Source organism: Apium graveolens, chromosome 4 (assembly GCF_009905375.1).
Source record: "Apium graveolens cultivar Ventura chromosome 4, ASM990537v1, whole genome shotgun sequence".
Taxonomy (NCBI): Eukaryota; Viridiplantae; Streptophyta; class Magnoliopsida; order Apiales; family Apiaceae; genus Apium; species Apium graveolens.
Window position 1 is genome coordinate 10,039,256 of NC_133650.1, and position 23,372 is coordinate 10,062,627.

General features: G+C 34.4%; 1 protein-coding gene across 1 annotated transcript; it reads right to left on the reverse strand.

Moving 5' to 3' along the window:
• Nucleotides 1–883: 883 nt before the first annotated feature.
• Nucleotides 884–22,935, reverse strand: LOC141718306 (protein FAR1-RELATED SEQUENCE 5-like). Its single transcript, XM_074520689.1, has 11 exons — nt 22,881–22,935; nt 21,622–21,737; nt 21,028–21,562; nt 20,874–20,976; nt 20,551–20,737; nt 3,106–3,188; nt 2,797–2,997; nt 2,191–2,473; nt 2,053–2,115; nt 1,554–1,559; nt 884–985 (listed from the first exon to the last, which is right to left on the reverse strand). The coding sequence occupies exons 1-11, from the start codon at nt 22,933–22,935 to the stop codon at nt 884–886; spliced, it is 1,734 nt and encodes a 577-aa protein (XP_074376790.1).
• Between the last annotated feature and the right edge of the window lie 437 nt (nt 22,936–23,372).

Genomic DNA, 23,372 nt, shown 5'->3' on the forward strand with positions numbered 1-23,372 from the left:
TATTTATCAATGTCCACTTCTAATTTCAAAACATACATATTTAACATCATCCAAGCTTGGATACTGACAAGAGTGTTACTGCAACATATCCGATATTTGCTGAGAATATGGATAGTATGCTTGAAAAATTCAAGAGGACAAGGCTTGATAGTATGGTCATGGTAAAATTTAAATTTACAGTATGAGCATTTCTATTTGATTTGCTATAATATTATTGTCATATTTACGTATCTGATACCAAATTTATTGCATGTGTTTTTCCCAATTATTGCCTATGAGCATTTCTATTTGATTTGCTACAACATCAAGAATCCAACATGGGAAGTAATTGACAATATAAGAAGGAATGATGATCCAAAGATCTGATATGGACAAAAACCAAAAACTCTGGTATAAAAATATCAACACTTTAAGATAAAATATTAATTTCTTGAGTAAATTCATGTAACTTATTTTTTTTCAATTTTTTTCAGCATTCACACTTTTCAAGTACATGAAAGAAAAAGGGACATGTCATGTCGACAAATAGGATAAAGGCTTGAAGCCAAATTATTTGAAAATGTCATGGAAGACATCAAATAATTCAATTGATTGTGGCATATTCCTAATTAGGCACATGGAGACTTATAAAGGAGACTCAAAAAACTGGCAAACGGGATTGAAAGAAGAACATGTATAAACAAAATTTCAAAATATTCACTAAAAACACACAAAAGATCAAAAAAATATCACAACTAATCACTGAAATCTTATAATTTTTTTAATTACAGAATGGGCAGAAAAATCAGCTCAACAGGCTTCGAATCAAATATAACAGCGTTACTATCATCACGGCTCAATTCTATAAGGCAATAAATCATGAAGGAGGGAAAGTAACTTTATATTAAAGTTTCCCCAAATAAGCTAATGAACTTGGTGATTGAATCCTCTCAACAGTCTCAGGAACAAAGAATGAGCAATAATCCAGGAGACAGAGAAGAGCAGTCTGCAAAAATGAAAAATGTAACATTTGCAAAAAACTTGACAAGTACATTTGATGAAGCTGCAAAGAACAAAGATGTACAAGACTAGTTCTATTATGTTCTATATTTTGAAAATATAGATTTAAATGGTTGGAATCTCTGTATGATATTAACGCTTAAGTAGAAGCACTATTGATGTTTTAGTACTTTCAGTTTCGAAAACTGGATAATAACGATAAGATTGGAATTTCAAATATTATGAATGTTTCGCCATATACATTGTTACTGCGTAAAATTTATATGTTATGTTTGTTTTAGTTGCTAGATAATGTTTTACTGAAATATTGATATTGTATAAAATTTATCTTTATTAGACATAAATTTTATTTAACATCCTGCATTCCTCTAAATATAATGCTAAAAATGATACAAAAGCATATCATATCATAATGAAAGTTACAAACATACTTTATAACAATCAAAAAATATTAGCTCGTCCTGTAAAAGTTAAACAATCTATATACGCAAAAATTTAAATTGTCTAAACAGTAGCAACATATTCTTGCAAGAACACATGACATGGTTACTAACAGAAACCTGCATAAAATATAGTGAACAAATTATAATCACTAATTATACAACTAACAATCACTAAACAAAACAAACCCAATCATTAAAAAATATAAATCAATCACTAATAAAAGGTGAAAAGTAACAGACTAGTAAAATAGATTAATCTTAAAAAGTTTACCTTTTTACTTTCCTCTAAATATAATGCTAAAAATTGTACAAAAGCATATTATATTATCATGAAAGTCACAAATATATACAAGTACTTTTAGAACAATCAAAAAATATTAGCTTGTCCAGTAAAAGTTCAACAATCTATATAGAAAAAATTTGAATCGCCTAAACAATAGTTACGATCAATTTTATTCAATCCTGGCTTTCTTCCTTTTTAAATAATTTCTTGTATCATGAGTTTTTGCGCCACATAGTGCACACTTCCGAATCCTTTTCTTCGATTTATTGATTGCTTTTTCCCTATCACTCATCAGCCTTTAAAGTAGTTTCTTTTGTTCTTACAAACATTAGGTGGAAGAATGTTAACTTCTCTTTCAGGTTGCTGCCCGACCATTGCAGCAATATGATCCTTTTTCGTAAAACTGACAATAGATCAATCATAATCATCCAACTCTGTATTTAACTTCTATAAAGTGCTATGTACAGGCTCAAGCCTATCCATTTCTACCCCAGCCTTGTCAACTATTTGGCGAAAATTAAACCAAATTGTGGTCAGTTTTAAAGATACTTGTTCCATCTTAAAATAATCGCTGGTTACCACATCTAAATTTGATGAAGTTCCACTATCAGCAGTTTGCATCCAGCGATTAAGAACAAGGCTTATTGGAAATTTGGTAACCCCAAATTGCTTTAAGCCACAAAATGCATGTCTGCAAACAATACCACACATCACAAATTTCTTGCAAGAACACACAGCATGGTTCATACTAACAGAAATTTGCATAAAATATAGTGAACACATTATAATCACTAATTATACAACTAACAATCACTAAACAAAATAAACCCAATCACTAAAAAATAAAATTCAGTCACTAATAAAAGGTGAAAAGTAACAGACTGGTGAAAGAGATTAACCTTAAAAAGTTTATCTTTTACCCTCACATCCCTGATTTCAAAATGAGTAACATTATCAACTTCTTCACTCATATGCTTAATTTGCATTTACAAACAAGAAGCAAGGATTTTTTCCTGAATTTTATAAAAGATAGTACGTGTGTATAAAGTGGTTGCATCATCTTATATAAACCACTTTGACAATGTTGTAGGAAGACTTAACTTTAACTCATAATCCAGTCTAACTATCTCATTCATTTTCTCGTCCATTGCACTCTCAAAACGCAACCAAAACTCACATAACGTATCTCCTTGTTTGTGAAACTGCCCAAAAAAGGAGTTTTCACTCTCAGATCTTGAAGTAGTTCTTAGCAACCCAAACATTGACTCATTTCTAAAAAATGCAGGAATCCATAAAGCCTTTAGAGCATACATATCTTGCAATCACTTATTATCTTCTAAATGAAATTCCTTTATAACTGCCTCTCATCCGCTCTCAAACTCTTCCGTTTCTATAATAGATGACAATATATAAGTTTTCATTTTCTCCATAAAGTCTGCCTCTTTGGAAAATCGATTACCAAGCTGTAAAAAAAACAATAAAATAACAAATTAGTGGAACCTAATTGTGACGCCCTCAAACTCGAGGTTAGGAATAAGGACCCACATCATCAATATACCAATATAATATAACAGAGGAAATATAATAAACCCCGAAAACTATTAGAATCTAAACAGGATAAAGTATGAGACAAGATTACAACTTCCAACCAGAATATAATTATTACAACCCATATTATAAATAAATCCAAATTATTCAATTCCGACTTGGAATCGACAGATAACCCAAACATATCTGGTTCAGCTATTACAACTCCCACCATCTATCGTCATTTCCTCACATAACAACTACCTGATCGGGCATCTAGAAATTAACGGTACGATAAAGACCGTCGGGAACGCTCTTGCGAGCGGTGCACCTAAATCTGACCATCTTTTTGCTTAACTGTCATGGTTAGATCAATGCAAATAAATGAGCAAAAATGCTCAACAAGTAACTATTTAAACAATTCTAAATATCAAAATAACAGAGGCATTCTATTTCCAATAAACTAGGTGGCAGTATTCTATCAATGGCCAGGAAAGGGTGCTAGAAGAGGTTTTTAGGGCTTTTAAGACTCAAAGTTGTAAAGCCAACATTTATCAAGATCAATGATAGGGTTCTCAGAGGGTTTCTCATATTTGAGGAGAAAAGTCATTTCAAGCTTCGAGCATCAATATCAAAGTAAAGTGACAGGGTGTTAGGAATATATGTGCATTAGTTTGATGATATGTTTAACAAAATACTTAAGTAGAAATCTAGTGTTTGTAGCCTCAACGGATAAGACCATTTTGGCTATCCGTTGATGGTGTAGCTTTACTTAGAAATAAGTCTAGTGTTGTAGCACATTTCAGTCTCTGAATTTGAGATATAAATTCTTAAATGTTGAGGGAAATTATAAGTCATGTTGACTACTAGAGGATATGCAGATAGGAAGGCCAATTGTAAGTATTTCATGCCTTGTAATTTTGTATAAATGAAATGGTGTCAACGGATAACTTAAAGACCTTCAACGGATGAGAAACAAAGCTTCAACGGATGTCTCTAAAGCTTCAACGGATAACATCCTTCAACGGATGAGTGCATCAACGGATAGAGCTTCAACTGCTAACACATCAACGGATAAAGCCATCAACGGATGAAGGCTTCAACGGACGTTCTGTTAAATAGCAGTTGACAAGTGGTAGTTGTACCTACAAACAGAGGCACATGGGTTGACAGAGAGAACTGAGATGTGGTAGCCTATTTCAGGAACATCAGAAAAAACAGCCGTTCTACTCTAGTATAAAGAGGCAATAGTCAACAATGCACTGGAGTAAAATGGAGAAGAAACAAGTGGAGAACTTATTTTATTATTGTACTTTTTATCTTTGTCTTCACTTGTAAACTTGGTGATATATAAACCAAGTAGCAGCTAGTAATTAGAAGAGAATTTTTTCCAGTGCTGTTTAGAAAAATCTTGAGAGAAAAATTATCTAGTTTGTACTAGGACGCAGCTGTGATCAACTTCTTGAATCACAGATTTTCTGAAATACCATCTCTGGTGGAACAACAATCCACCAGAAAAGTTTTTAAGGTCTGTTGTGTTCTTTACATTAGTGTTTGAATATATATCTGTCAGTATTAGCTTAAAGCAATTCATACACTTGTTTATCTTAAACACATAGCCTTTGAAACTGCTCAAAACTTGAAAAAGTTTTGAGATTTACATTCAACCCCCCTTCTGTAAATCTCATTGTTAGTTCATTAGGAATAACAATTGGTATCAGAGCAGGCTCTTGACACACAAAGAGTTTAAAGTTCTTGGAAACTAACAAAGATGAGTAAGGAGGATATTGGAGTAAAAATCTCAGTTCTTGACAAAGACAGTTATCACCATTGGAAGGTGAAAATGCACCTTCATCTACTCTCCCAAGATGAAGGTTATGTAAACTGCATTGAGAATGGTCCTCACATTCCCCACAAAGTAGCCACAGTTGCTACAGCCACAATTGCTGTTGGTCAATCCATTCCAAAACCTAGAGCAGAATGGACAATGGAAGACACAGAAGAAGTCCACAAGGATAAGAAGGCTATGAACATTTTGTTTAATGGTCTTGACAAGGATATGTTTGATAATGTGATAAATTGCACAACTGCCAAAGAGGTTTGGGACACAATTCAGCTACTGTGTGAAGGTACAGAACAAGTAAAAGAAAACAAAATGCAGCTTCTCATTCAACAGTATGAGTATTTTCATTTTGAAGAAAATGAATCTTTAAATGACACATTCAATAGATTTCAAAAGCTGTTGAATGGACTGAAGCTGTATGGTAGAGTGTACCAGGTGAAGGATTCAAATCTTAAATTTTTAAGATCCTTGCCAAAGGAATGGAAACCCATGACTGTCTCCTTGAGAAACTCTCAAGATTATAAGGACTTCACTCTTGAAAGATTATATGGATTCTTGAAGACTTATGAACTAGAGCTGGAACAGGATGAGGTATTGGAGAAGGGAAGAAAGAAAGGAGGTTCAGTTGCCTTGGTAGCTGAAAATGAGAAAGAATGCAGACAAGAAACTGTGAGATCAACATTAAACTCCAAAGATAGCACAAGCAAATCAGAATCAAGCAAGGGTAAGGAGCAAGTTGCTGAGAATGAAGACAACTCCAGCTAAGATGACTCTGATGGTATTGATGAGCATCTTGCATTTCTGTCCAGAAGATTTGCAAAGATGAAATTTAGGAAAAACACTAGAGCCACTAAACCTCATAAGAACATGGTGGACAAATCCAAGTTCAAGTGTTTCAATTGTGGTATAAGTGGACACTTTGCAAGTGAGTGCAGAAAGCCAACTTCTGAAAAGAAGAAATTTGACCAAGTAGATTACAAAAAGAAATATTTTGATCTGCTCAAGCAAAAGGAGAGGGCTTTCATTACTCAAGAAAAAGACTGGGCAGCTGATGGAGAAGAAGAGGATGAAGATGTGGAATATGTCAACTTGGCTCTCATGGCTGATTCTGAGGAAAATGAAGTTAGTTCATCAAGCAACCAGGTAATCACTACTGATTTAACACAGCTTACTAAAGAAGAGTGCAATGATGCTTTTAATGACATATCTACTGAACTGTATCATTTATGTGTGTCTCTTAAATCTCTTGCTAAAGAAAATAGTAGGATTAAAGAGAACAATTTGTTTTTAAGTAATAGAAATGCTGTGTTAGAAGATAAGTTGATTGACCTAGAGAAAACTAAGCTACATTGTATATCTGTTGAAAATGAACTAGCTAAATCTGTTAAGAAAGTAGAAATACTTTCTAATCAATTAGAGAGAGAGCAAGAGGTGATTAAAGCCTGGAAGACATCTAGGGATATTAGTGCTCAAATTGTCAAGGTCCAAGGAATTGAATCATTTTGTGAGACTGCCTGGGATAAAAACAAAAAGAAAATGGAATTAATTGATGGGCTGTCAACGGATGTGGAATCAACGGATGATGAAAATTATCCGTTGAAGGAAGAAAAGGAGCATCCGTTGAAGGTTTCTCAATTAAAACAGGCAGATGTTTCTAAAAGTGAAAATCTAAAGAAACTCAACAAAAAGTTTGGTTCAACTTCCAAGAACTTTGTCAAAGAAGAAGCAAGCACATCCAAAGATTTCAGTAAGGTGAATATAGGACACATGACCTTAGAACAGTTAAAGAATAGGCTCAAAGTGGTTGAGGATAAAAAGGAAACTAAAAGGAAATCTAATAGAAATGGGAAGGTAGGGGTTAAAAAACATAACAATTACACACCTGATAAGTATGCTCCTAGAAAAAGCTGTGTGCATTGTAGTAGTGTTAATCATCTATCTGCTAATTGCAAATCTATTAAGAAAACTCCCATACCTGTGCCCTCTTCCATGCCTAATATGTCTGCATCACCTCTGCATGCTATGCCTGTTATGTCTCAACAGAATCCTTATGCACATTTTGCAAATATGCCATATTTTAACAATCCTTATCTTGCTGCATTTAGTATGCCTCAAATGCCATACAATATGCCAATATGGAATAACATGCTTGCACAATCCATGCCTTATCAAATTCCAAATGTGCTAAATGATTCTGTGACTAACCCTACACCTCAACCAACTACATCTAAGATCAAGGTTGACTCAAAGTTACCTAAGTCTAAAGATGCAGGAGGAATGAAGTCTAGGAGAAAGGCTAACAAGAATGGACCCAAGGAAACTTGGGTACCAAAATCAACTTGATTGATTTTATGGTGTGCAGGGAAAAAGAAGAAATCTATGGTACTTGGACAGTGGCTGTTCAAGACACATGACAGGAGATTTCTCCCTGCTCACAGAGTTTAAGGAGAGAGCTGGCCCTAGCATAACCTTTGGAGATGACATCAAAGGGTTTACTATGGGATATGGCTTGATTTCAACAAGGAATGTCATAATTGATGAAGTTGCATTAGTTGATGGTCTCAAGCACAACTTACTGAGCATCAGTCAACTATGTGATAGAGGGAATACAATTTCCTTCAATTCAGAAGCCTGTGTTGTCACCAGTAAGAAAGACAACAAAGTGGTTCTAACTGGAGTTAGAAAAGGAAATGTGTACTTAGCTGACTTCAACTCTACAGATGCAGAATCTATTACTTGTCTCTTCAGCAAAGCAAGTTCAGCTGAAAGTTGGCTATGGCACAAGAAGCTATCCCATTTGAATTTCAAGACAATGAATGATCTAGTCAAAAAGGACTTAGTTAGAGGAATTCCTCTTGTTGAATTCTCAAGGGATGGTTTGTGTGATGCTTGTCAGAAAGGCAAACAAAGGAAAACATCATTCAAAAAGAAGCTTGAAACAACAATTGATGAACCATTACAGCTGCTACATATGGATTTGTTTGGACCAGTCAATGTATTGTCAATTGCAAGAAAAAGATATTGCTTGGTGATTGTAGATGATTTCTCAAAGTTTTCATGGGTCTATTTTCTTGGATCAAAGGATGAAGCAAGTGAAATCATTATCAATCATATCAGGCAAGTCAATAATCATCCTGACTTGAAGGTTAGGAATATCAGGAGTGACAATGGAACTGAGTTCAAGAATTTGACAATGAGGCTGTTCTGTGAAGAAAATGGAATCATGCATGAGTTCTCAGCTCCAAGAACACCTCAGCAAAATGGGGTAGTTGAAAGAAAGAACAGATCTTTAATTGAGGCTGCTAGAACAATGCTTGAAGAATCAAAGTTACCAACATATTTTTGGGCTGAAGCTGTTAATTGTGCCTGCTACACTCAGAATATTTCTTTGATCAATCAAGCTAAAGGCATGACTCCTTATCAGTTGTTCAAGAGAAGAAAACCAACTCTAAACTTTCTTCATGTCTTTGGATGTAAATGCTTTATACTGAGAAATCAATCTGACCATAAAGGGAAGTTTGATGCAAAGGCTGATGAAGGGATATTTGTTGGTTACTCAGCTGGAAAATCTTATAGGGTCTACAATCTAAGAACCAACATTGTTATGGAATCTGTGCATGTTGTGTTTGATGATAAAAAGATTGATGGACTAACAGATGAGGGACACCATGAAAGACTTAAATTTGACAACATTGAGATATATTGTAATGATAGTGAAGAGGAGATTGATGGAGATGACACTTCAAAAGGGATTCAAGATATGCCCTTGGATAATGCACAGAATTCTGCATCCGTTGAAATAGGCAATGCAGTATCCGTTGAAAGACATAGTGCATCATCCGTTGAAGTACATAATGAAGCATCCGTTGATCATAGTTCATCAACGGATAATCGATTTACATCATCAGTTAATAGAACTCCAAGTTTCCTGCAAAGGACCAACAACTCAGGGGGAGTTTCAACTGATCAACACTCTGTCTCACATCACGACAATACTGAGGCCACCTCATCTAGAGCACATCTTCCACCTCAAAGGAAATGGACCAAGAATCATCCCTTTGAACTGATCATTGGTGATGCATCATCTAAAGTGCAAACAAGAAAAGCTACTCAAAATGAATGTCTGTATAGTAGTTTTCTATCTCAGGAGGAACCTAAGAAAGTGGAAGAAGCCTTAATGGATCCAGATTGAATATTAGCTATGCAGGAAGAGCTGAACCAATTTAAGAGAAACAAAGTTTGGAAGCTGGTACCCAAGCCAAAGAACAAGAGTTCCATTGACACAAAATGGGTATTCAGAAACAAGATGGATGAAAATGGCATTGTCATAAGGAATAAAGCCAGATTGGTTGCTAAAGGCTATTCTCAACAAGAGGGAATAGATTTTGATGAAACATTTGCTCCAGTTGCAAGACTTGAAGCCATCAGAATCTTTCTAGCCTATGCAGCTAATGCCAATTTCAAAGTCTATCAGATGGATGTCAAGAGTGCATTTCTAAATGGGGAATTGGAGGAAGAAGTTTATGTAAGCCAACCTCCAGGTTTTGAAGATCGAAATTTTCCAGACCATGTGTATTATCTGTTGAAAGCACTCTATGGACTAAAGCAAGCACCTAGAGCCTGGTATGAGACTTTGTCAAAGTTCCTTCTAGATAATCATTTCACAAGAGGTACTGTTGACAAAACTCTCTTCTTTAGAAATGTTAATGGCTCTAAGATACTTGTATAAATTTATGTAGATGATATTATATTTGGATCTACAGATGATAAGCTTTGTAAAAAGTTTGCTAAATTAATGCAAAGTAAATATGAAATGAGCATGATGGGAGAGCTAACTTACTTTCTTGGATTACAAGTAAAACAAGTTAGTAGTGGAATTTTCATTAGTCAAACTAAATATATTTATGATCTTTTAAAGAAGTTTGACTTAATGGATTGTTCACCTGCAAAAACTCCCATGGCCACTGCCACTAAGCTTGAATTAAACAAGGCTGAAAAGTCTGTGGATATTACAAGTTATAGAGGCATGGTTGGCTCACTTTTATATTTAACTGCTAGTAGACCTGATATAATGTTTTCTACATGTCTCTGTGCTAGATTTCAAGCTGACCCTAAAGAATCTCACTTAGTGGCCATTAAAAGAATTTTCAGATATCTCAAGGGGACTCCAAATCTAGGAATTTGGTACCCTAGAGAGTCTGGTTTTGATCTAATTGGCTACTCAGATGCAAATTATGCAGGTTGCAAAATAGACAGGAAAAGCACAACAGGCACCTGTCAATTTCTAGGGAACAAGCTTGTATCATGGTTCAGCAAGAAGCAGAATTATGTTTCCACATCAACAGCTGAAGCTAAGTACATTGCAGCTGGTAGTTGCTGTGCACAAATACTATGGATGAGGAACCAGTTATTTGACTATGGTATGACTGTTGACAAAATTCCAATATTTTGTGACAACACAAGTGCCATTGCCATTACTGAAAATCCAGTGCAACACTCAAGAACCAAGCACATTGATATCAAGTACCACTTCATTAGGGAACATGTGATGAAAGGTACAGTGGAACTTCATTTTGTTCCAAGTGAACAACAAATTGCAGACATATTTACCAAGCCACTTGATGAATCAACATTCACAAGATTGGTAAGTGAGCTAGGTATGCTTAATTACTCTTAAAATTCATGTCCTTATTGTAATTTGAATTGAAGCCTGAAATGTATTAGCTACAAGAACAAATTTGATTTTTAACACAGATTATTCCATCAACGGATATTCCCTATCCGTTGAAAGTCAAAATTGTTCTGTCAACGGATGTTCATTATTCGTTGAAAGTCATATACATTTCTGGAATTTTTATCCGTCAACGGATAAAACTGAAGTGCTCTTCAACGGATGACAGTTTACCTTATCCGTTGAAATATCACATCAGTCGATTCAAGTGTTTCACAGCCGTTGATTCTATTGTCTTAACCGTTGATACTCATACATACAGCTGTATGTATTTATTTTAAAGGTAGTTTTTAGAATACTTACAGTTTATTCTTAAACGGCTGAAATTCACTTACATATATTTATTGTTTAATCTCTTATTTATGCTTTTTGATTTGAGAAAGTATATAAGCCCTTCTGATTTTTCATTTTTTACTTTACGCTTTCTTGAAATTTCAAAGCTTTTACCATTTTCTCTCTGCAAAACCTTCAAGTTATTCTCTGCAAATTCTACTCACAACAATGGCACCAGTAGTAAAGATTATGTCTCAATCCGGATTCATCTATGAGAAGAACAATTTCATAGCTTTGGTAGAAAAGAATGAAGCCCACTCCGATTATCACAAAATGATGGACTTCATCAAAAACTGTAAACTTAGCTATGCAATGATGGAAGCCCCAACGATTTACTGTGAAGTAGTTGAGGAGATTTGGACAACTGCTGAGTTTAACTCAATAGATATGACTATCTCCTTCACTCTCAAAGGTAAAAATCACTGTGTTAACTGTGATGATATACTAGCATGTTTTAAATTACCTGAGAACAATGCCATGACACCACACACTGATAATGATGTATCCAGCATGTTAGATTCCATAGGTTATTCTCTTAACTCTGCTAGTTTAGGGAGTATTAAAAGAAAAGGCCTTAGGAAAGAATGGAGTTTTCTTGGGGATGCCTTTATCAAGGTTTTCTCTGGGAAAATTAGCAATTTTGATGTCATAACTTCATCTCTTGTTAATATGCTCTATATGTTTGTTTCTGATAGGTATTTTAATTTTAGCAACTATGTTATGCTAGAATTGGGTACTAGATTAGGTAACAAAGCTAATAGATCTAATAACATCTATTATGCTAGATTCTTTATGTTATTGGCTAACCATATTGCTGAAGGTTTGGTCATAACCAATGAGAATAATAAACTCAAGTGCTGGGCACAAGAGAAAAGAGTTCTTGCAGATTTATTGAGAATGGATCTCAACAGCAGTGTGCCATTGGTATATTTACCAATCATGAATGCACCTCAGGTAAGTGAGGTAATTGCTTCTACAACTCCTACTTCTTCCAACCCCTCTATTTCTTTATCTTCTAGTGTGGCCATGGAATCTGTGACAATGCCCCAACAGATTCCTACCAAGGTCACCAAAACTAAACTTTCAAAATCAAAGACAAAGAAAACTACCTCTGTTGTTTCTCAAAAGACAACAGTTGTAACATCTACCATTAACCTTGAAGGGAGTGAACAGGGTGTGAGTGGTGAGGGGAGGGGTGAACATCAAAGAAACCCCCAGGATAAGGAAGGAGAGATAAGTGCTTCCCAAGCTAGCCAAGCCACAGTTTCTCAAAAAGCTGTGGTGGTTGAAAGGGTTACTAGCATATCCCTAGCTGCATCCTCCCAAAAGGATGTAACTATTGAAAATAGTTCCCAACCAGGAACACAGAACAAACGAGGGAGGGACACTAAAGCCAAACACTCACCAACAAAAGCCTTTATTAGAAGAAAGAGAGGGAATCCATCAAGGTTACCCAATCTTCTACACAGGGTGCACACACTGCACAGATACATCCATCTATATCTATGCCTTCTCAAACTCAGTTTGATGTGGCTCCAACAAATGTGGAGTCACAGCCCCATTCTCTCACAATTAACACACATCAATCACCACACACTTCTTCACCATCTCTAGATGTGGATATGTTATTCCCATCAATTCCTGATTCTCCCTCTTTACAACTCAGGGAGGAGCCCCACTCAAATACAGGTGATCATCATCTTTTAGATGATTTGTTGGATCACCCACAAATTCTTTCAGATGTAATTGAAGGATCTGTGTCACCAAAACTCATATCAATCTACACAGATTCAACAGTTATATCACTTTCAATTTCTACTTCTTTTCCTTCTTCAACGGATATCACTCATCCGTTGACAAGTGGTTGTTCTTCAACGGATAAGCTTAACAGCAGTTATCCGTTGATACCATCAGTTTCACCTTCAACGGATATTCCTCATCCGTTGATAGTCTCCACACACACAACTGAAACAATTCCAAGTGTAGAAGACTTGATTACTGTACAATCACTTCTAGGACCGAGGGAAGGGAGTGACAATTTGAGTGAGAGGCTGGGTTGCTCCCAGGAAAAAGGAGAGATTGAGAGCTCAAACATGCATGCTATTTTTTCCAGCATGGCAAAAGTAAGTGAGAGGAGTACCACCTTAGTAGGTGAAGGTGAGGGAGTGAGTTGTGTGAGCCAGGGGGAGCCCCTGATGCAAGAACATAGAGAAAATGAGAGAAAGGCAGGTACAGCAGAAATAAGGATGGATCCAGCCATTGCTAGTGAGTCAATGATTGTGAATGATGCTGAAAAGGAAAGACAATTTTAACAACATTACAAAGCTGTTATTGATAACATTTCCTTGGATGCTGACACTTTTACTCATCCTGTTTCAGCCTATCAATTATTGGCTGCACAGGGCAATGTGGAGGCAGAAAAGACACTACATCTAGTACATACAACAGCATCTCTTCAAAGGGACAAAGCTGCTATTAACAAGACGCCTTCAACAGCTGGTGAGTCATTTGAAGAATTTGGAGTAAATTCTGATGATGATGACTTTGTTTCTTCTGATGGAAGCATGAACTTAGGGGGAGATGAAGGCCCTAGTTCTATTCCAAATCTACCTGAATGGGCCTTCACAAAGGAGTCTACAACAGGGCAATTCAATGTCTCCTTAGTCAAACAAATCAGTACTATCAAACAGGCCATTCAGAAAACTTCTCAAGCTGGTACAAAGGCTATCCTTACAGCTCACTTGGACTCCCTGCATCTCATGAAGTTGCAGCAAGTAAGACAGAATCGGAGTGTGGATGAACTCAGAAAGGATATTACTGACTTGAAATCCTACAATTCTGAAAAATTGGATTCAGTCATGCCCTATGGTACAATGCAGGACATTTTGTTGAGATTGAAAAAGGAATCACATACTGAAAAGAGGCTGGCCAAATTGGAAGACAGAGTTCAAGTTATTGAAGATTCTGTGGCCACCATTCTTCACAACCAACAATCTCAAACAAATCTACTTATGCAGCTGGCAAAAGCACAGGGCTTGACCCCTCTCCTTGATGATAACAAAAAGGGGGAGAGTAAAAGGGAAGGGGAAGGAGAGCCATCTACAAAAATCCAAATATCTAAAGTGCTAGTTCCTGCCATCACTACTTCTCCAATCATTCAAATCAAAGGAAAGCCTGATGGAATTGATTTAATCCAGCTAGCAGCAGCTGAAATTCAAGTGAAAGAGCAAAGGAGGAGAATTGATGAAAGGATGCAACAACTGTTTGGCTCTACACAAGATAAATCAATATCTGTGAAACATAGCACAAAAGTTGAACCAATCAATATGGAGCACAAGCCAGAAAGGAGAAATAAGGTTGGAGAGACTTCTTTCAAGAATCTAAAACCTATGGTTCTCAAGCCCAACACTAGATCCAGCAAGGACTCCACAAAGAACCCTCTAGACTTTGCTCAGATGAAAGAAGTGGACTTTCCTCTTCCAAAGCCTGATGAAGACAAAGTTTTGGGTACTAGCATCATAAAACACAAGGAGACCATGGATGAGGCAGTAAGGAGAAACATGGCTATTATCTTTAGAGAGGGAAAGAGCATATGTGTAATGCAAGGACATCCCAAATTCTCAATAGCCAAGAGGGAAGAAACCAAAAGGTTAAAGAAAGAAGCTGAAAAACTCAAGGCTGACAAAAGAGCACAAGCAAAGCTTGAACAAAGCTAAAGTCAAGTCTAGTTGAAAATGAGAAAGGAATTGAAGTCAGGGGTGAAGACAAGATTGCAAACTTAGATGAGGTTTTTGGGAGTATATTTGGTGAAAGTATGGAGGAAAAAGAGGAATGGTAGAAGGGAAACAGAAGAAAGGCCAAGGCACATAGAAGGAGTGAAGGCAACACTGAAGAAACTAAATCTCTACCTTCCATACCTGAACCCTTTGTTGCTGATCCCACTATAAACATCCATGGTGAACCAATCATCCCAAAAGAGGAACCTATTGATTGGGACACCATCAATTTGCCTACCTTTTTAACCACTCTTCCACTACCAAAGAAACAGAAAAGAAAATCCAAATCTACACCTCCCCTAAACTCTAAGAAATTCACTCAAAAACATAAACCTAACCCTAAGCCACCCATTTCTAAAGATGATTATGTTCACATCTGTGACATAAAAGAAATTTCAGACATTGAACTCTATCTGGATGAGCTGGAGGATGTAAGGGGAATTGCTGCTTACAGACAGCTACCAGAGAGATTGGTGTTCAGATACAAAGGAGCTGGGGAAAGAACATGGCCTCTCTACAGGATTCTGAATGAAGGCTACTCTACCTTGATCAGAGTCTTTTCAGCCATACAAAAGGATTCTGGCTTTACCAGGACTGCCAAGACTGAAATTCTCAACAAGATTGCCAACATAAGGAAAACTTAGAGGGAGCCCAATGCCTTGCCCAGAACCTTACTCATTCAAGAAAGGGGAACTACAATTCACAAATCACCTCATTGGTTGATGGAATTCAGAGATGATAAAGGAGTCAGAAGATTTTTCAGACTTGAAGACCAACTCAAGATTGCTAGCAATGAAACTCTCAAAGAAATGCAATCTAAGTTGGATATCAGTGATGAAGATGAAGCTGAATTCTTCAGAAAACTCCAACTTCAAATTGAGGAAAATGACAAAGGGCTAGGAAAGAAAACCAGGGATCAAAGAAGAAAAAGATGATTTGCTCAGGCTAGAGGAGCATCCTTGGAAATACTGTAAATCTTTAATTACCTTCTAGTACATACACTTTTGTAGCACTTTTGAATTTCTACTTAGTTTCAGTTCATATATTTGTTAAGTGTTTTGTTATCATCAAGTTAACCTTGAATTTATGTCTACAATTCTTATAGACATAAATAGGGGGAGATTGTTAGGAATATATATGCATTAGTTTGATGATATGTTTAACAAAACACTTAAGTAGAAATCTAGTGTTTGTAGCCTCAACGGATAAGACCATTTTGGCTATCCGTTGATGGTGTAGCTTTACTTAGAAATAAGTCTAGTGTTGTAGCACATTTCAGTCTCTGAATTTGAGATATAAATTCTTAAATGTTGAGGGAAATTATAAGTCATGTTGACTACTAGAGGATATGCAGATAGGAAGGCCAATTGTAAGTATTTCATGCCTTGTAATTTTGTATAAATGAAATGGTGTCAACGGATAACTTAAAGACCTTCAACGGATGAGAAACAAAGCTTCAACGGATGTCTCTAAAGCTTCAACGGATAACATCCTTCAACGGATGAGTGCATCAACGGATAGAGCTTCAACTGCTAACACATCAACGGATAAAGCCATCAACGGATGAAGGCTTCAACGGATGTTCTGTTAAATAGCAGTTGACAAGTGGTAGTTATACCTACAAACAGAGGCACATGGGTTGACAGAGACAACTGAGATGTGGTAGCCTATTTCAGGAACATCAGAAAAAGCAGCCGTTCTACTCTAGTATAAAGAGGCAATAGTCAACAATGCACTGGAGTAAAATGGAGAAGAAACAAGTGGAGAACTTATTTTATTATTGTACTTTTTATCTTTGTCTTCACTTATAAACTTGGTGATATATAAACCAAGTAGCAGCTAGTAATTAGAAGAGAATTTTTTCCAGTGCTGTTTAGAAAAATCTTGAGAGAAAAATTATCTAGTTTGTACTAGGACGCAGCTGTGATCAACTTCTTGAATCACAGATTTTCTGAAATACCATCTCTGGTGGAACAACAATCCACCAGAAAAGTTTTTAAGGTCTGTTGTGTTCTTTACATTAGTGTTTGAATATATATCTGTCAGTATTAGCTTAAAGCAATTCATACACTTGTTTATCTTAAACACATAGCCTTTAAAACTGCTCAAAACTTGAAAAAGTTTTGAGATTTACATTCAACCCCCCTTCTGTAAATCTCATTGTTAGTTCATTAGGAATAACACAGGGTTCTCAAGCGAATTTTCATAACTCTAAAGAAGTTTCAATTCAAACTGTTCCATTTCAAATTAAAAAGAAAAGCATATCGCTTATAGCAAAGTTTATAAATCTTTTACTTTCGTATTAAACTACAAAGAACCCTTGATTGGAATATCAATATTTTAAATATAATATGGGTGATCATCCCGTACTAACCTCCATCTGGTCATTAAGGTACATATGACATTATTTCAGCCTTTATATTGGACTAGCCCCGCTTGCCTCTTACATGACTGGACTAGTCCCACTAGCCTCTTACGTCTCTATCCAATCCTTCAGGAATCTATTTAGAAAACCTTTATGTTGGAAGGTATTAAAGATTTGACTAAGCTCATTTTAACATTACCACATACGTGAAATCATTTGGACACATTCAAGTCAAAAATCATTCTTAGGTTCAATTCAAGAATTCAAATAAATAAACAAGTGAAGATCCAGAAATGTAAGTTGGGAAATGACTAAACGTCAAGCATAGGTATTTACAAGATACGATAAATAAATCAATTTCAATAAAGGAAACATTAGCGAGGTTCAAGCTTTTATAATAGACATTTGATCATCTCGGTATTGGTTAGAAATGAGTTATCAAACTACGTAAGGTCATAGGATTGCAAGAATAGCCAAAAGTATGAGAACAAGCCGGGTACTTGAAACAAAGGTGCTATTGTCAGGTTCAATCACAAGGTTCAATCACAGATTCACAATATTATGAAGATTCTTTACTCTATCAAGATATAACATTAATAGCATCTTTTCAATCAATTCACAATAAAAGGCAGAGTTACTTGCTTCAGAAAGCTTTCTTATTTTACGGAGTTCGAGCTACTGCCACCTAAGATCCCTTTTTTGTTCCTAGTCTGAATGTCTTCATTTTCCAAATCTACAATACAAAATGAATCCTAATTAGAAATCATATTAATTTCTGACGTTTCTCAGAACGTCTAATCGTCTACCTCAATCGTATTATCTCAATATAATTAAATCATATTGAACACGTATTGATTAACTATTCGTCTATCCTTTGTACCAACAATACGCCATTTACCTTACATATAGCACATAACCACGAATTCAAATAACCGGACACATTCCTTTATGACCAAAACTTTACATTATACTTTATATATATATACTTTCTTTTCGAAAATTGGGCATGACATATTCGCAAATACGCTAACCCTTGAGTCAAAAACAACAATCAACCAAACCTTTAGTCGTTTATACTTAAAAATATGTAACATGCAATTCACCTTATACGATTAACAACCTAACGACTTAACATACAGAATCAAAACTATGGCATGCAACTCGATTTCAAGGATTCACTTCTTATTTTCTTTAACACCGAATATAAACCTTAGTAATCGAATTCAAAATCACATCTTATACATGCAATTTACATCATAACACATATCATTTCAAAATCAATCGAACCTAATCATGTATCTTATAATCACACATATTCGAATTTAATCAAAGAATTAGAACCGAATTATTCAAATTTCAAACCGAAATAAGAATTCGAAATCAAAAATCTAAAATCTCCACTTAAACATATTCGAACAAAAAATGCATGGACTAAAATCATATCAACCGAATTTAAAAAATAAACGGACCCAAAATTCTCTTAAAATTGAAAAGTTTATTTGAATTTCTTAAAAATCAACATGCAACAATCGAATAAGACTTTTAGAGGTTGTAGAACTCAGGCATAACATCATTGTTCACCACCGACTCACCGGAGTTCATCGCCGGTGGTGGCGGTTCTCGGCAGTGCCCTCGAAATCGAGGGTTTCCTACTAAAAAAACACTGATTCTTCTTAACAATCAACACCAACATATTACTTTTCACCAAAACTGAATCCAACAATCAATCTCGATTCTAAAACTCATACCAAAATTTGAGGGTTTCGAATTTAATCAACATAAAAACGACATGCAAGCTAGGAGAAAGAAACTAAGAGTAAAACGAGACTCAACCATGATCTCAGATTCAAAAACAACCAAGAAATGAGATAGAACAGAGAGAGATTGTACCGAGAGCCGAGAGAGAGACATAAGAGTTCGAGAGAATGAGAGAAAAAAGAGAGTATAGTCGCGGGGAAAAGAAAGGGAGGAGGGAGTATATAGATTGGATAGGGGTAAAACATTAATTAGCCATTCCAATTTCTAAATTTTCTTTTTCTTTTCCAACTCTATAATGCTTTATACAATTAAAAGCAATTTAACAATATAAAACTGTTTTATAAAATCTGAATATGCCACGAATCATATTTTTAATGCGAAGAATATGAAATTATCTCTCCCTTTATATTTTTAAAATAATTTTTGAGCAAACAGATTATTTCTATGGATTTTACAAATAACTCACAAATAATAGATATAAACTTTGGAAAATCATTTCAAAATACCAGAATATCAAAATAATTTAAGTATCATTTTTAGAAAGTCTCTAGGACTAATCCAGAGAAGATAAAACAAATCTCGCACTTTGATCATACTTTAATGATTTTATAAAAATATATAAGGATCAAATAATCCTTATTTTTATCCAATAAATTATTTTGAAAATAATTAAAACTCATAAATCACAGAATCACATTTGTAGCTTTCAAATAATAAATATTCACATAATAGCATGAACTACAATTCATATTTGCACATCTTAACATATCATTTCCCTTTTTAATAGTTGATTACGCGTATAACAATTACTCGGTAATTCAAATAGCAACATATATTTCACAATTAGGAATCCATATAATAGGAACACACAGAGGACTAGATATCTTTCATCTCTTAATATAATCCACAGATTTTCTTATTCTTAATCCTTTTTAATTTAATCCACCTTTCATATAACGGGTTCCGTTCAACCTGACGGCCCGGAACAACTGAACAGTTATACAAAACATAGCTTATACCCTTTGCTGACTCATCAAACTAGAACGAGTCATTTTACGTTCCCTTTTACTAGTTCACAGAATTTACACATAAGCCGTAAAATTATATAACTTTATATTTTATACTCATAAATCCACGTAATCCACAAATATAACACAACATTATATTTTAGTCATATAAGTACATCGCGAAAATCCCAGTCATTACACTAATGAACTTTAAAAACTAAATTATACAGAACAAAAGCATGGAGAAACATAAAATAACAAGAAAGAACAATGATACAGGGAAAAACACAAGGGAATATGAAAATTCACTAAAACATTTATTTTAATCACTATTAAATGTCACATTAATCACTAAACATTATTGTCTTAATCACTTATAAATGGTACTATAATACCTTAACTAGAAATTTTTCCATAATATGCCACATGCATAAACGATGCTTACTACGAACAAGACCGTTGACACTAGAAAATACATCACATACATGCACTTTCATAGCATGATATTGATGAGTAATAATCAAAACAGGATTTCGTCCCATTGCCTTTACAAGATGACCAAAAGCCCAACTGTAATCAGCAACACTCTCATGTGAAAGAAAACAGGATGTAAAAGTTACATATCTGTCATGTTTGTTAACGCCAGTGAATGGTGAAAAAATCAAATTATACCTGGAAAAAAAATAAAAAACAGAAAAAAGTTAAAAACTAAATAGAAAAAACAACATAAAAACAAGGAAAATATGGTGCATTTCTTGACCTTTTAATAAAAGTCAGTATACAATTAGAGTAAATAGTTGTCGAGTACATGTTTGTATCAAATGTTGTATCAAATGATATTGCATTACCATACAATTCAAAATTCCTACAATCAATAGAATCAGCCCAAAATAGCTTTGTTAGGAGGCCATCTGAATCAACATCATAAGCATAATAGAAGGCTTTAGATTTCTCCTACATACGTTTGAATTTGTCAAACATCATCCGCGCATCCTTATCACCAATAAACAATTTCAAATCCCAATTGAAGTTCCGAAAATCTTGCAGCGAAGCACCAACATTAGCATACCCACCATACATTTCCTTGGCAAAACTAAATGACTTACTAACACCAATATTCACCTTTGCACCATTATAACAGATATTCCTCAAACTAGTAGTCATCTCACGACTAGATCGCAAAAAATGACGACCTTTTTCACATGTCAAAGGATGATTGTGATGCGCAATAAAGCAGTACACAAAATATTTATGCGGAACCATATACTTCAAAACCATCTTTGCTTTACATCCACACCTATGAGTAACAGAACGCCTTTTCATCAAATTTTTTTGATCATCCTTAGGATTATTGAACCCTTCACAGCTACAAACATAATGTTTCAACAGAGCAGTACCGACATCATCTATCTTTTTAGTTGTTTTGCGAATGTTAAAACCACCCAAATGAGCATAAGCCTTATAAAATCGGTAACCTTGATCTACACTCTCAAAAACCTGATTAGTGTAAGGCACGTCATTCTCAACAACACAACTAGGTATATAATACCTATTACCACATGTAGATATGGTATAATTTCTCGAACTACTTTCACTCTATGTTGAAGAAAGATCAGTACAACACCAATACCAATATCACTGCCACTCCTAGAAGAATTGCCACAAACCGAATCTTAAAAAATATAAAACAATCACCGAATACATATAACATAATCATTAACAAATTGTATAATTAATGCAATTATTACAATGTAATTACAAAAAATCATTGATACAGTACTATAATGGAATTTCATAATCAATAAAACATTACGAATAAGATTACAACAAACTGCCAATTTTTTTTCTCTCTCTAGAATTCTGTTATTCTTTTTATCTCGCTAACTGATTATATCTCTAGTTCATTTCTCTCTTCAAGAATTCTATCATTCGCTACTTATTTATGAGCTAATCTCTACTATTATAGTCTCTATTTCTCTGTATATCAGACACAAACAATCAATAATACATAATTAACTAATACATAGATATGTAACACACAAACAATCACTAATAGATGAACATATAATCATATAATCACTAATAGATGAGCATATAATCAAATAAAAAAAATCACAACTAACATTAATCGCATATATAATTAAAAAAAATTAAGCTAAAACTATTCGTTATACAACTTAAAATCACAAAAAGAAACAAAAAAAGCTAAACAAATAAAAAAATGAGCTTTTCAACATATCAAAACATATAAAACAAGATAATTTACCTTGATTAACTCTAATTTTATCCAAATCAGTTATAATCATCTTCAAACAACTAATTGAGAAGCCGATTATCTCTTTACAAATCAACAATCACTAAATCTGTGTTTTGAGATCAACAATAACTAATCAATCAACTGAATATTTTTTTTCTGAAACTAGATGGACAAAGTTTAATGGATTAAAACGATAAAACTAGAGAGAGGTATAAAAAGATACGGATGAAGAGAGAGAGAGCCAGAGAGAGATAAACTACCAGATATAGTCTACTTATCCTACTAAATTTCGACCAAAACTTATCCTGTTATCAAAAAATAAATAAAAAGTATTATATAATTGCTAAACTACTAAATTCTTAAAATACTAGACATAGTCTACTTATCCTTCTAAACTATGATCACATGTTATCCTATTATTTTTTTGTAAGAGTATAATTAATATATATTTATATAGATATTTTAAAATTATAATATGACGAGATAAATAAATTTTTTATATATTAATGGCATCCGTAGATCACAAGATTTAAGCTAGTAATTGTAAAGTATGATTACCGTGTGATCTTGAACTGACCTCTTCATTAGACCTGGCAATACTGGTATACGACATGTGAACATTGTATGAAACAACACGAATAATTAGTGTTTGGGTTCGAAAATTTGGTACACGAACACGAAAGTACACGAACACGAAAAAATATGAATATATTTAGTGTCGAGTTTAGGTTTCCGATTTAGGTACACGACACGGAACGAAAGTATACTGAATAAATAAATAGTTAAATTTTGAAAAAATATATAATATACATATATATACTACATATCAAAAGTGAATTTACCTATTCTAAATAACATATATATAATGGTAAATACTAAATTATATTTTATTATTTCTTGATTATGTGAGCACTTCACTATTTCACTTTTAGACTTGGGCATTCATGATTTTTAAAATATTTGTTATGGGTAAACTAAATTTGTTAATTTCTTTTTAAGATATTTTAATGGTAAACTTAATCTATGCTATTTATTTTTAGATTCGTGAAT